A 12,314-nucleotide genomic window follows, 5' to 3' on the forward strand; every position below is an offset into this window, starting at 1 on the left:
GAGGTGGTGGAGTTTGGGGTGGCTTTCTTTTAACTTTCACATTACTAGCCCATATCCTGTATAACAGTGATTAAGTTAGGAGCATCCTGCCATGCCTGAATAGGTCAGTGAAGAAAGAACATCTCTAAATGTTCCTTGAAAACATTAGGTATTAGAGCTGAAGTTAAACACCAGGATTATAAATTCAGTACTTTACTCTGTCTGAAACCACTCATCTTTTGCACATGTGAAAAAATACGCTATATTAATATGAAAAAGCAGCAGGACTAAATGGAGTAACAATAGAAAACTGGGAGGAAGGTATTTTCATTCCGAATTTTGAATCCAACCAAATTCCGAATTGTGAATCCAACCAAATGTGCATAAGATCGGTTTTTAAATGAATGTCTGTTTCAGATGTCCTGAAAAGTTCTCATGATCTGCAGTACTAAAAATGTGAATACTAAAAAATAAAGCAAGAAGAACTATTGAATGTGAACCTTCTAAGGGTAAATATTACATGCTTCCTCTAAATTTCATTTAAGCTTAGTAGCTATAAAGACTTCAGTTTAGAAATAATTTAATAAACTGAAGATGAGACTGATGCTGCCATACAACTGCAGTTTTCAAAACGGTGAGCAAACACTAGCAAACTTGTGAAATACCACATAAATGTTTACGTATAAATGATCTGGTTTCTTATATATGGATCCACATAAATGGCTTTGTCTATGAAAAACATGACTATTTTTATCTTAAGGGGTTACAGAAGTTCAACCTTGATCTTTAAAGAAGACAAGGAGTTCAATGCATAGGCTGAAGATCTGGGCAGTAGCCATAAGGCAGAGATGAACTAATTTGAGGAAAAAACTGCTTAAAGGGTGTTTTGATCCTGCATCTAGAAAGACAGAACTGTGTTTCAAAAGGTGAGGTGTAATATTGACCTGTGTCAAAATGAGTATAACGAAGATTCAATTTATTAAAGACAAGAAAATAAATAAATATTGATATATTGATAATACTATTGATAAATAGTATAAATATTGATTATCTCTTTTAAAAGAGGAGTTCAGAATCTCGTATTGATCCACATGCAAAGTTAAATTCCCAGAATAAGTTTGGAAGGTGGAAAAAGAAATCATTTGAACTCATAATCAGTGCTTGGTTTCCTAGAGCAAGCTGCTCTAAGGAGAAATAAATTAGGTTCAATAAAAGGAATCGGTACATAAGGTTTCCAGATAAACCAAACATCCTCAGTTTCCAGTCCTACTGAGATCACAGATTAGAAGAGTTTTCAGTTCCTTTTGGGGAAAAAATAACATCGCCAAAAGCTGTCTGCCCCTCCCTACACGTGTCTTTAAGGAATGCATTACTAAATGTACTGCGTAAGGAGCTTTAGTCTCAGCTCACACAAGAAGGAATTGTTCTTTCAGCTTTTCACGGTTGCTTCCAAAGATTATCTCAAGATGGGAGGGAAAATCCCATCTGAACGTTGTCCTTCCTTTCAAAAGTGTCTGGGAGGGCCCAGCAAAGCAAACAGCAAACTTGGAGTTGTAGCACACGCCCCACTAGGGTTGGGTTTGGTTTTGGGGTTTTTTTTTGTTTTGTTTTGTTTGAAGTGCTGTTGGTGTGGTGTACTTCAAATCCTCTGCATTGTAAACTTCTTTCACTTCCTTGGCACAGGCCTTGGGAGCTGAGTGACTGGCCCAGTTCTTGCTTAAAGGCAGTAACAAAATTTCTGGCTGTTTCCCCAGTACAACTGCTCCTGACTGCTGAACTCCAGAGCCTTGCAGCAGGATGCCTGCTCTGCTGACCACTTGGAGTTGGTCTGAGCTAATCAAAAACATGGGCTTGACCTACTGCTGGTTGGCAGTATTCACAATTTCAAACTTTCCAATTTTAAGACTGGGGTTTTTTTTTTTTTCAAGTTGGAATTAAAAAAAAAAAAATCTTCACAATTTTAAGCCTTTCTAGATGTGGTTTTGACCACTTTGAGAGTGTCTATCATACACATCCCCAGCCAGAATGGCCCAGCTGCAACATATGCATGCAGCTAAAGCCCCTGGAGCGCGAGGGCCAGAGGAGCTGAGGTATTATGCTCATACAATGATGGTGAAACAGGCTGCAGTGGGAGCAAAGGGAGTTGCAAAAAGCCATGCACTTCTCTGGAGAGGAGCTTAAATTGGCTTAATTTCTTTTTTCTTGATGTTGTTGGCTCGTTCTCTGGCACTCAGTGTACCCACACAGACTGGCACACGCCAGGGTCCCTGAATGAGCTTAGCCTAAGGTGTGAGGCTGTGCCAGGACTTCCTAGGGCTGAGACTGACTGGATAAGTTTATCCCTGCTTCTTTGGGGCTGCAGTGCAAGGGCAAACTGTATGTGGAAAATCCTTGGGCTGTCAAATGGGAGATCTTGGCTAAAATTAACAACTGCGAGGATAGCCAGGAGCAGGCTTTTGATTGTGCCTTGAGACTGCACTTGCAAGTTTGCATGTCTTGAGCATGGTTTATTTGCAGCTGGCACACACAGCAGGTTGCACAGTTGCTGCACCACTCTCTTCATGAAGCAGCAACTTGGCCTGGTGTTGTACCCATTATTTATCCGTGTTTGGCACAGGACCTGGGAAAGGCAGAGGAACCGTGCTGCTCCACTGCTCCCAGCAGCCCCCTGCTCCTGTGAGCCTCCAGGACAGCAGTCAGCTGCAGTGGCAGCCCTGATCCCCCGGGGAGGCCCTTCTCACACATGGGGAATTAGATCCAAGAAACAGGTGTGCTTTGGGAAGACTGCATCAACAGGTGTCTCACTCCCCCATGGTGCAGGGCCAGCATGGTGTGTCTTGTGTGGTCCAGAGGGGTAAATTTCTTCACTGCAAGGGTGGTCAAGGATTGGAACAGGCTGCCCAGGGAGGTGGTAGAATCACTGTCCCTGGAAGTTTTTAAGAAACATGTAGATGTAGTGTCTAGAGACATCGTTTAGTGGTATACCTGGCAGTGTTGGGTTACTGGTTGGACTTGATCATGGAGATCTCTTCTAACCTTAGTGATTCTAGGATTCTATGAACTCGCTAGCAAAGCCCAGGCTCTGCTTGGCTGGTGGCCCCGCAGCACTGGCTCCAAGTCTCCAACTGCAGGGCATCCACATCATGGTGCTGTTGTAGTTGTTTGTGGTGAGTGTGTGGCTTTCTGCCACCCACCCTTTTGGTTCCTGCCCCAACTATTGGGGTCACAGGACAAAGATGCAGTTCTGAAGTGACCTTCAGTATCAAACAAAACACTTTCTGCTCTCCCACTGATGACTGATCAGTCAGTGCATTTTGGGACTGGAGACAATAATAAATGAGATTTTAGTGGCCCAAGATGGGAAGTAGCATTTTTTTAATGTCAAGTGAAAAGTCTTAGAGAGAATTAAATGAACCACGGGGAGCCTGATCCAGACACTAACATCACCATCAGTCCTGCAACCCTGGGAGCTGTTCCTTCACTGAAGGCAAAAACTGAGCTGTCAGCTGTTAGGATTATGAAAGGCAAGTAGTTCATTGGGTGCTCTGGTTAGACTTATGGGCCTGGTTAGGCTTATCTTGTCAAAAAAAAAGGCACATTTTGAACAGCAGGACACTTACCTTTGACAGGGAAAAGCTCAGCAGTGGCACTGGGATGAGGAAGAAACAATCTCACACAGGAGCTTGGGGAATCTGGGATGGAAAGGCTTGGGCAAAAATGAGAGGCGTGTGTTAGGACCTCCACACTCAACATCAGAGATCTCTGCACAACTGAAAAAGATCACAAGGAGCCTCAGTGCCAGAGGCTGGGAGTGGGACCACGCCTGAGAAATGGGAACTCATGAGGGTAGGTGGCAGTGGGGTCTGGCTGCACAGTGATACGGCAGCTGGGTTCCACATCACCCCTGTAAAGCCTCCTCAGCTCCTGGCTGCATTACTGTGAAGGCATTCCATCTTGTTTCAGTTGGTTGTGTGATATATGGCTTCTTTGGAGTGATATTTTTCTGTAAAGGAAAGCATTTATTTATTTCTCTAAATGCTATATTTGTATAGTAAGGAAAAAATAATGTGAATCTTTTCATTTCTTAGAAAACACTGTTGTGTTACACAGGTAGCATGAGTGGCCTCATCTGTCTCTCTCTGTTTGCAGCATTTATTTATCACATTGATAAAATATAGGCTTGGCAAATCCCTGTGAAAGAGTGACTATGGTCTGCTAGTCTTTCATTCATCCTCAGAGTGTAGCTAACTTTTCACAGATATTTAAAACAACGACATTTAATCTCTAGCACAGTTAAAAGGCTTATGTGTTCCTGGTTCCGAAGTGAGACACATTGGCAACGGTTCTTATTTATTTTGTTTGTATGACCCAGCTTGAAAACTGAGTAGTCAAAGGAGGAGTTTTCATTTTAATGTGCTGTGGGACTGGGTTGCTTCAGTGAAAACAGAGGCTGTCATGAAGTTACTGATGCATAACTCCACTTTTCCACATTAGTCTGGTCTTTGGCTACAGGGATTTCATCAGCACATTTTTTTTCTAAATATTAGCAAGAGATGTAGTCCTGGAGCATTGATTGGTGGATTAATCAAAGCCCTTAACCAATCAATAGGTAGAGGTTTGCATAATAATGGAATTATTTCTGAAGAACGGAGCCAATTGGAATTGCAAAACTTTCTGCTTCGATTTGCTTTTGAATGCCTCTGCTTTACCTGCCTCTATTGCTCACCCTTTCAAAGTACTTCGTAACAATGAAGAGGCTTCCAAATTCCTACATCTCTCATTTTTTTTGTGTGGTTTTTGTGTGTGGAGGGTGGATAAGGGGGGAAGTACCAACAAAACTTACATAGTTTGCATACAGAAAAGGTGAAAAATGTAAAGAAAAAAAAAAGAGACAGAGAAAGAGAACTATTTGCATTCTTGTCTCCTTGCTTTTCCCAAAGCTAAAAGTGTGATCTGAAGCTCATATTCCTTTTCTTTTCTTGTCTACCTTCCCTCCAAGACTGTTTGCATAATTTTCCTTCCATTGTTGGTGCTGTAGCAGTACCGACCCCTCACTAGCATCTTTTGGTTACTGGAGAGGAACTAGGTTTTGGATGTGTATAAATGTAAATTGATGTGAGAGGAAGGAAGATGACTGCAAGGAAAGATAACTGGAAAGGGAAATAAGGTCTTTCTATATTTGAGGTTTGTAACTTCAGTTGAATTTGCAGTAAGTTCAGTGTTCATGTGTATGGTGCCCCTCTCCTCTCTTCTGCCCCTCATTTAAAGACATGGTAATAACTGGGTATATTTTTATGGACAGCAGCTTGAATACATGCCTACTTTGATCTTTTATTTCTGTTTTGTAAATCAGTGAAGACTTCATCATGCACAGTAATGTGTTGTTTCACGGGGTAGTGAGTCTGGAGATGCAAAGCTAGAATGCAGTGGTCATTAGCCAGTACATCCAAAGACAAGCATCCATAGTCCTTATATCAGAATCCACATTAAAGAGTACAACAGTATTACATACCTCCTGATTTTGGACCTTCTGGGGTCTTCATTTGCAGGTTTTTTGTCTCATCCAAAAGGGTTAAAATTTCCCTAGAGCGTGAGGTAAGAGAAGCTAAAAAAACTTTCTGCAGCTTCTGATTCTGGTATTTATCTACCTTAGATTTGCCTTAGTCATTTTAGTCCCTGCAAAGATGGTGTGTGTGAATCACAGCTTGAAGCAATTTCTCTTTCCAATATTGAGGCCTTGAATGTAAAAGGCAGTGATGTAGCAGATATCTTGGTTCTGTCTTGTCTTCATACATCTTCTTGAAACAGAATGCATGATTGTGTTTGACAAGGCACATCCTCACTGATTTTAATGGAGTGAAATTTGAAACTAGTTTAGTTAAACCAGGGCAGATGGCTGCAGGACTGTGAGTAATTTCATAACCGTGCAAGGTTGCAGTGCTGCTGCAAGGTTATTAATCTGATTTTAGGACAACTCAGCAAAATAAGGGTATTGCTGTTGTCAACTCAATGTTGAACAGGTACAAATTAATTCTGCCTATTAAAATGTGTAATACAAATAATTAAAAATTCTGTCTCAGAGAACTTTCTCAGAGAAGGTGTTGTCTGGATTGCTGCACAGTGTAATGATTGCATCTTATATTTTTGGCTATTTAACATTAGCTGAAATTATGTAGTATTGCCTGATCCCAGTCAGGCTTGTACTGGCAGGTGATCAGATATTATATAAAGCTTGTATCAATAAAAATGGACAGAGCCATGAAAATTTGCAAGGGCAGAACTAAATTGATTTAATTCAATCAAGACCTGGTTGTCTGTAGACAAGGGGGTTTTGACTGCTTCAATACACTTATTTTACATATGGCATCTATACCACTTTCATGTTTCTATGCTGGAGTTCAGCAAGCAAGAATAGGAGTTGGAGCAGTTACCAAAATGGAAAGTTTAGCCTAAAGAGCTGAAATAGAACAAGAAAGCTGCTTTCAAATCTGTTTTTTCAATTATTCATGCTACAGGCTTTGTTTTATAAAATGTTTTCATTTAGTCTCAGAATAAACATGTGAGCTACCTTGCCCAGGACCATAGGTTGCACTGCAGAACTCCCCCCTCCTGGCCCTGGCCCAGTTAGATCTTGTTGCGTATTATTAAGGAAGACATTTTTGATGGGGAAAGAATAGGAGAAGATACTATGAAAAGTATTCCATGTTTTCAACCAACCTTTTTCATGATGAACAGGCTGAAGGGGAAGTGTTCAGGCTGGAAAGCACATCTGCTTAAAATATATGTTGAATTTTTGTTCTTTATTTATGTTAACATTAGCACATTTGGAGAAATCACGTTTTCTTCGCAATCTCTTTGCTAAATTAGGACACAAATCCAAGAACACTTATTCATGAGAGTAATTTTCTATAAATGAGTGGTGTCACTGAGTTCAATAAGAGCAATCATGCACAGAATTAAGCACATGCATGAGAGTTTGCAGAAATTTGGCAAATATGTTGCCATCATGAAGAGATTACCCAGCTTTTCTCCTAATGCAGCTATGAATTCTTGGCTTGGTCCTATTTTGAGTAGCCCTTCTTGTAAAACCATAAGATATTCTACTGTATTAAGCTTAACTAAGGATATTTCTCTTATTTTGTTGCAGCAACAAGAGCAAGATCCCACAAATCTATACATCTCAAATTTACCAGTGTCCATGGATGAGCAGGAACTGGAGAATATGCTGAAACCCTTTGGACATGTCATTTCCACCAGAATATTAAGAGATGCAAATGGAGTCAGCAGAGGAGTCGGCTTTGCCAGGTGAAACCTTTGCTCTTACTTTTCATGCACATTTTTTCACCTTTGGTCCTTTACAGTTGCTGTCTGTTCTGTAGCTCTGAAGTCTCACAGCTATAGAAGATGCAGAGTAGCACCTTTATCAGGTTGTATCCATTCTTTCCACCAGGAAATGCCAGTGTGGAAGGAAGTTCATTTCATTTCTCTAAAAGCCAGTTCATTCTGTGTAGGTATATTTAAATAAAAATGGCTGGGAATAGTGAGCTATCCATTCAGGATCAAGCTCAGGTAATAATAAATGTCCTACAGCAAAAAGCACACTTGGTAAAGAAACCAAGGCCTATGCTTAGGAGATCCTGGGAATGAACTTATTTCAGTCTTTCAGTCTTCAGGACCTGTAGGGGTCCTGTAAGAAATCTGGAGAAAGACTAGATAGTCTTTAAGGTCCCTTCCAACCCAAACCATTCTATGAAACTGTTTAAATATTTGACAAAGATTTTGCAACAGGAGAAAGTAAACTTAGCAGCTGGAAGAGGAAAGGGTAGGAACTGTGACTGAAGAAATGTGTCTTCCTTGAAAGCTGCAGCTTCCTTGAACTGCAGCTATAAAAAGAGCTTAAGAAGAAATATTTGCATAGAACAAGCCCTGATGGAGTAGTCAGACATTTTTGACAGAATGGGAAACATATTATTACCATGTATTTTATTGTTAGTACAGATAGACAGGATTCCATGTTTACTCTCAGGGAATATTTACATAGATTCTCTTCAGCTTGAAACATTTTCAAATCAAATAGTTTTCTTTTCAAAAGCCAAGAAATAGAGTGCTATATATAGAAAGGTACTGAAAAAACAAATAAGTGAAATTTGCAATTCTGCTGCAAATCGGTCTTCTGCTTCAAAAGAAAAGGGAAAAAAAATCCAAGATCATTGTTTCTACAGAATATTCATAACACTGCTTTGTAGGGGAGGCAAAATAACTTCATCTGGCAAATTTCTCTGAAATCCATCATATCTTGGTATATCATGGCACTTCTGTTAGCGCCATAATGCCACTGGGTGAAATGAGGTACTGTGTGATAAAATGTTAGCTTTCAAGAAAAGTGACATTGTACTGTTCCCCCAGTCCTTGATGTGAAAGGTCATCATGCACAAAAAATGTTTAGATAATATTGTCTGAATTCAATGAGAAAAGGCAAAACATTCATGTTGAAAGATGGCACACTGCATCCTTGCAGATTATAACATGATTTTTTTTTCTAGCTCACTAAATATAGATTAGTCTAAGTCGTGGATAAAATAGCATTTTTTGAAAATTGACTTACTTTGTGGAAATGTATTTAATTATGGAACATATTTCAGGGACTCTTTAAAGATCTAACTTGTAGGTTGTGTAATTCACATGTCAACGACAGTGGGGTAATACCTTCACTCCATCAAAGTATACAGCACATCTCCCACTGGTTTGAGTGAGGCTGAAGTTAATCCAGGAATTTAGAACCATAGTGGAATGCTGACTCCTGTCTTTGCAGAATTATCAATACAATATTTAATTACATAACCAGTTGACTTTCTTTTTGTAAAGAAGTGCTATCTGGTATCTTTCTCCTGTGTGTCAAACCAAACAAGATGTTAATTTGTTTGGCTTTGCTTGCAGTCATGAAGGCTGCATTCTGGTGTATCTATGTCATGGGCACATGATGAGTGGGTACCAAGGCAGTATAGGCAGGGGATAGAAGCTCGATTTCCAGTCCAAATAAGATTCTAGATGTTCAGATCAGCACTCCAGGTGAGGATCCCGGCGATTCTAATTGGGACCTTTTATCAAAGCACATCTTGCCTGCCTGAGGAATGTACCATGGTGCTTAGCATAGCTCTAAACAGAGCCACAGAAGCATCAGAGAAAAAGTTATATTTGCATATGCTGAAATGATACAGCAGCCAGCAATTTTAAAATAGGATGTTTCAAAGTTATTAGTTACATTTTATGATGATTAAAAGTCACTTTCTGAGTCTGCCCAATCATGAAAACAATCAATCTCAAAATAAGTATTTTCATTCAAAAAACAATCAGAAGTAAAGACTGAAGGTAGGCAGCTATTGTCAGATTTTTCTTCTAAATGGGTATGATTAGCAGTTTTATAGTACTGCAGGTGGCTACTCAGTCATTTATAACCTGGAGAACTTCAAATGTTATTGAATCAAAATTCTTAGTTCTGTCTGGTGACATTAACAGCCTCCCTTAGAGTATGTGCGTACTAGCTCTGAGTGAAAGTCAAGCCATGAAACAATTTCCTCTCTTTTGCATCCTTCAAAAGCAACTGAACAGATTTTCCTGAATCTTTCCAGAGCATTTCACTGTGGCTTGAGCCAACTATGCCTGGGTACACCCCAGGGGAGATTTTGGGGAGGAGAGTTATGAGCAAGGGGCCAGAGAAGGGAAACTTTAGACTTGACTGTGGCTTCATAAAAGCCAATCCATGCTATAAAGTCTACACATCAGCCTCTGCCTCACCCCTGGCCCATGCTTTTTACTTCCAGGCCATATTACCTGCCTTCAGACTCTCCGTGGGAGCTGCATTCCACAGGGCTTGCCCTGCCATGATCTTTGGCAGGGGTGTTTCTGTTGACACCAGGAAGCAGAAGCTGAGATTAAACACAGCCTATACTAGAGCAGAGAGAGAAATAAGGAATGGGAGGGGGCAGAAATGCTTGCTAGAAGGAGGATGTTGGAAAAAAGGAGGTACTTCTTTGGATGTGAAGCTTTGAGTTCAGTCTTTTGTAAGATTGCCTGGTAAAAGAGGGAATGACACTGTGATGCCGTTGCACAGGATTTTATCATAATGCTTAAATTTGTAGGTGTTTCTCTTAAATACCTGTTGCTGGGAGTTGTCTAGTAATTTCAGCAGCTGGTCTTTCATTTTAAAAGTGTAAGTGTATTCTTCAGAGCTTAGAATATGGTCCTTCATCCTTTAACAAAATCGGCAAGATAAAAGAGAACAAAACAATACAAAACAAAACAAATAAAATGGAAAGAAATCCACAGAAACTGTATTTGAAGACTTATTTCAAGATATAATTTTAAAGTTAATATCTTATGAGTTTGGCAAACAGTAGTGTTGTTGATGGTATGAGTAAAAATCAGATCAGAGATAGTAAGAAGGTCTTTGAGGGAGGCTGGAATTACTGGATAGGGGAAGGTATTGAGAGCATGGAGGGAAATATTTATCTTCATCCTGAAGAAGTGTTGCCACTTATAAAGAGGTAACTGTATGTGCTGGAAGACCTGGATTTCCACAGGCCCACAGAGGATGAATTCCAGATGTTAAGGTGTGAGAAGATAAAGGAATGACAAAACCAAAGTGGAGGCAAAGCTGTGGTGCAGTTTTGCTAGGAGGAATATTTAGAGAGTGATTTCTGAGGATCACTGATGTTGCTACTTAGGAGACACAAGTGTCAGCAGCACTAGGGGATAAAGAACATTCAAGCAGTTTAGGGATGCATTTGTGAAGAGGAAAAGTGCTTTGTTCATCCTTATTCAAGGGTTTAATTGAAGGTGGTTGAAAAGGTGCTATAATTTAGCTTGAATAAATCCATCATCTGGGATGGTAGTACAGGCTTAGATATTATAAGGATCATTCCTACTTTCAGTCAGAAGAATGATCTGTCACATCCTGCATCTTATCCTGAAAATTGCTTTATAATTTAATATCTCAGGTGAAACTGGAAATCCCAAACATGCTCCAAAGACTTTGTCTGATATCTGTAAAATTTTCCAATGCCTGTGGTGATACATTTCTGTTTAAAGGTCTCCCTGGAAAAGCCTCAGAGCAACACTGCAGCGTGGTGGGGAGGTCTGTGTGGGGATGTATCTCTGAGACCCTCACATTTCCATCTGCTGTTGCAACCTGGAAAAATTTTGCTGGAGTTTCTACATCCCTAAGAAAATTGACAGGCATGAAGCTGCACTTTCAGGAAAAAGAAAACTCCAGGGAAGGACTGATGGATCAGGACCCCTAGACAAATGTCAATAGGATGAAAGTGAATAGGCAGCTCTGAAAGGGTGATGAGGGAGGAGACTGGAAAGTTGGGAGCCATCAGGTAATTTGGCTGAGCAATTTGCATAATCCAAGCCTAAGGTACTGTGAGTTTAATTGAAGAACTCTTTGGGCTTTGGAAACAGGAGCAAGGAGATATTGGTGTATACCTTGGGGAGGGACTTAACTGGTACTACTGAATCAATGAAATAAAAATTGCTTTTTATAACCCCACAGTAAAATACCATTCAAGTATTATTTAAGTATCTTCCCTAAAGAGATAGTAGTATTAATAATACCATACACAGGTTTGTCACACTCAGCTGAACAGCAGAACAAGCATTTTATAGGTCCTTTAAATGATAAAGTGCAAAGAAAGAGTTAGAAACCAGTAACTTTTTTATTTTGTTTGCTGTCTTGTAACTTAAAACGACCTTGCAAGATTCCTCCCACAAGCGACATTTTACAACGAAGTCATAAGATTCTGAAAACAGAAATTTATGATGGAAATGCTGACAGTCAGACAGTCAAGTATTGCACTGCTGGCGGGCACCAGTGTAATACTTAACCTGAGACTGTGAAGACAGTAGCATAAATCAGGTCTGGGTGAAAATGACTGTGTGTTCGTACTATTCTTTTCCAGTCACATGAGAAAAACTGTACAACACAAATTGTCATAAAAGAATGTTATGATGCTGTTCCCAGCAAATGACCAAAGTCAAGAGATTCTCAATTAGCTCTCACCTCAGAGCAAAGGTGCACACCAGGGAGATGCTTCCATCCCTTTGTGACCTAGCTGGGGGTCTGTAGTGAGGCATTTAAACACTCTTCTGTTGGGAGTTTGGGCTTCATCCTCATCTTTTCCCTACCTTATTCTTCTGGAAAAGCTTCTAATGAGTTGCTTTTCTTCATTTTTTTCTGTCTTTTTTACTAAACTTATCTCCTGCTTGTCCCCATTTTACATGTCTTAAATTTAGTCTTTGGAAACAATATTCAACTCAGCAACTAAAAGGGAGCA

The 12,314-nt window shown here is 40.0% G+C and overlaps 1 protein-coding gene across 5 annotated transcripts in view; it reads left to right on the forward strand.

The window, feature by feature from the left end:
- The window catches only part of RBMS3 (RNA binding motif single stranded interacting protein 3), a 443,527-nt gene that overhangs the window by 281,945 nt on the left and 149,268 nt on the right, over positions 1-12,314 (forward strand). For all 5 annotated transcript variants that reach the window (XM_041407734.1, XM_041407735.1, XM_041407736.1 and 2 more), the window contains exon 5: positions 7,127-7,284. In XM_041407734.1, the coding sequence (XP_041263668.1) occupies positions 7,127-7,284 (158 nt within the window). The remainder of the gene's footprint in view (positions 1-7,126; positions 7,285-12,314) is intronic.

This window comes from Onychostruthus taczanowskii, unplaced genomic scaffold (assembly GCF_017590055.1).
Source record: "Onychostruthus taczanowskii isolate IOZ18803 unplaced genomic scaffold, ASM1759005v1 scaffold28, whole genome shotgun sequence".
NCBI classification, from domain to species: Eukaryota; Metazoa; Chordata; class Aves; order Passeriformes; family Passeridae; genus Onychostruthus; species Onychostruthus taczanowskii.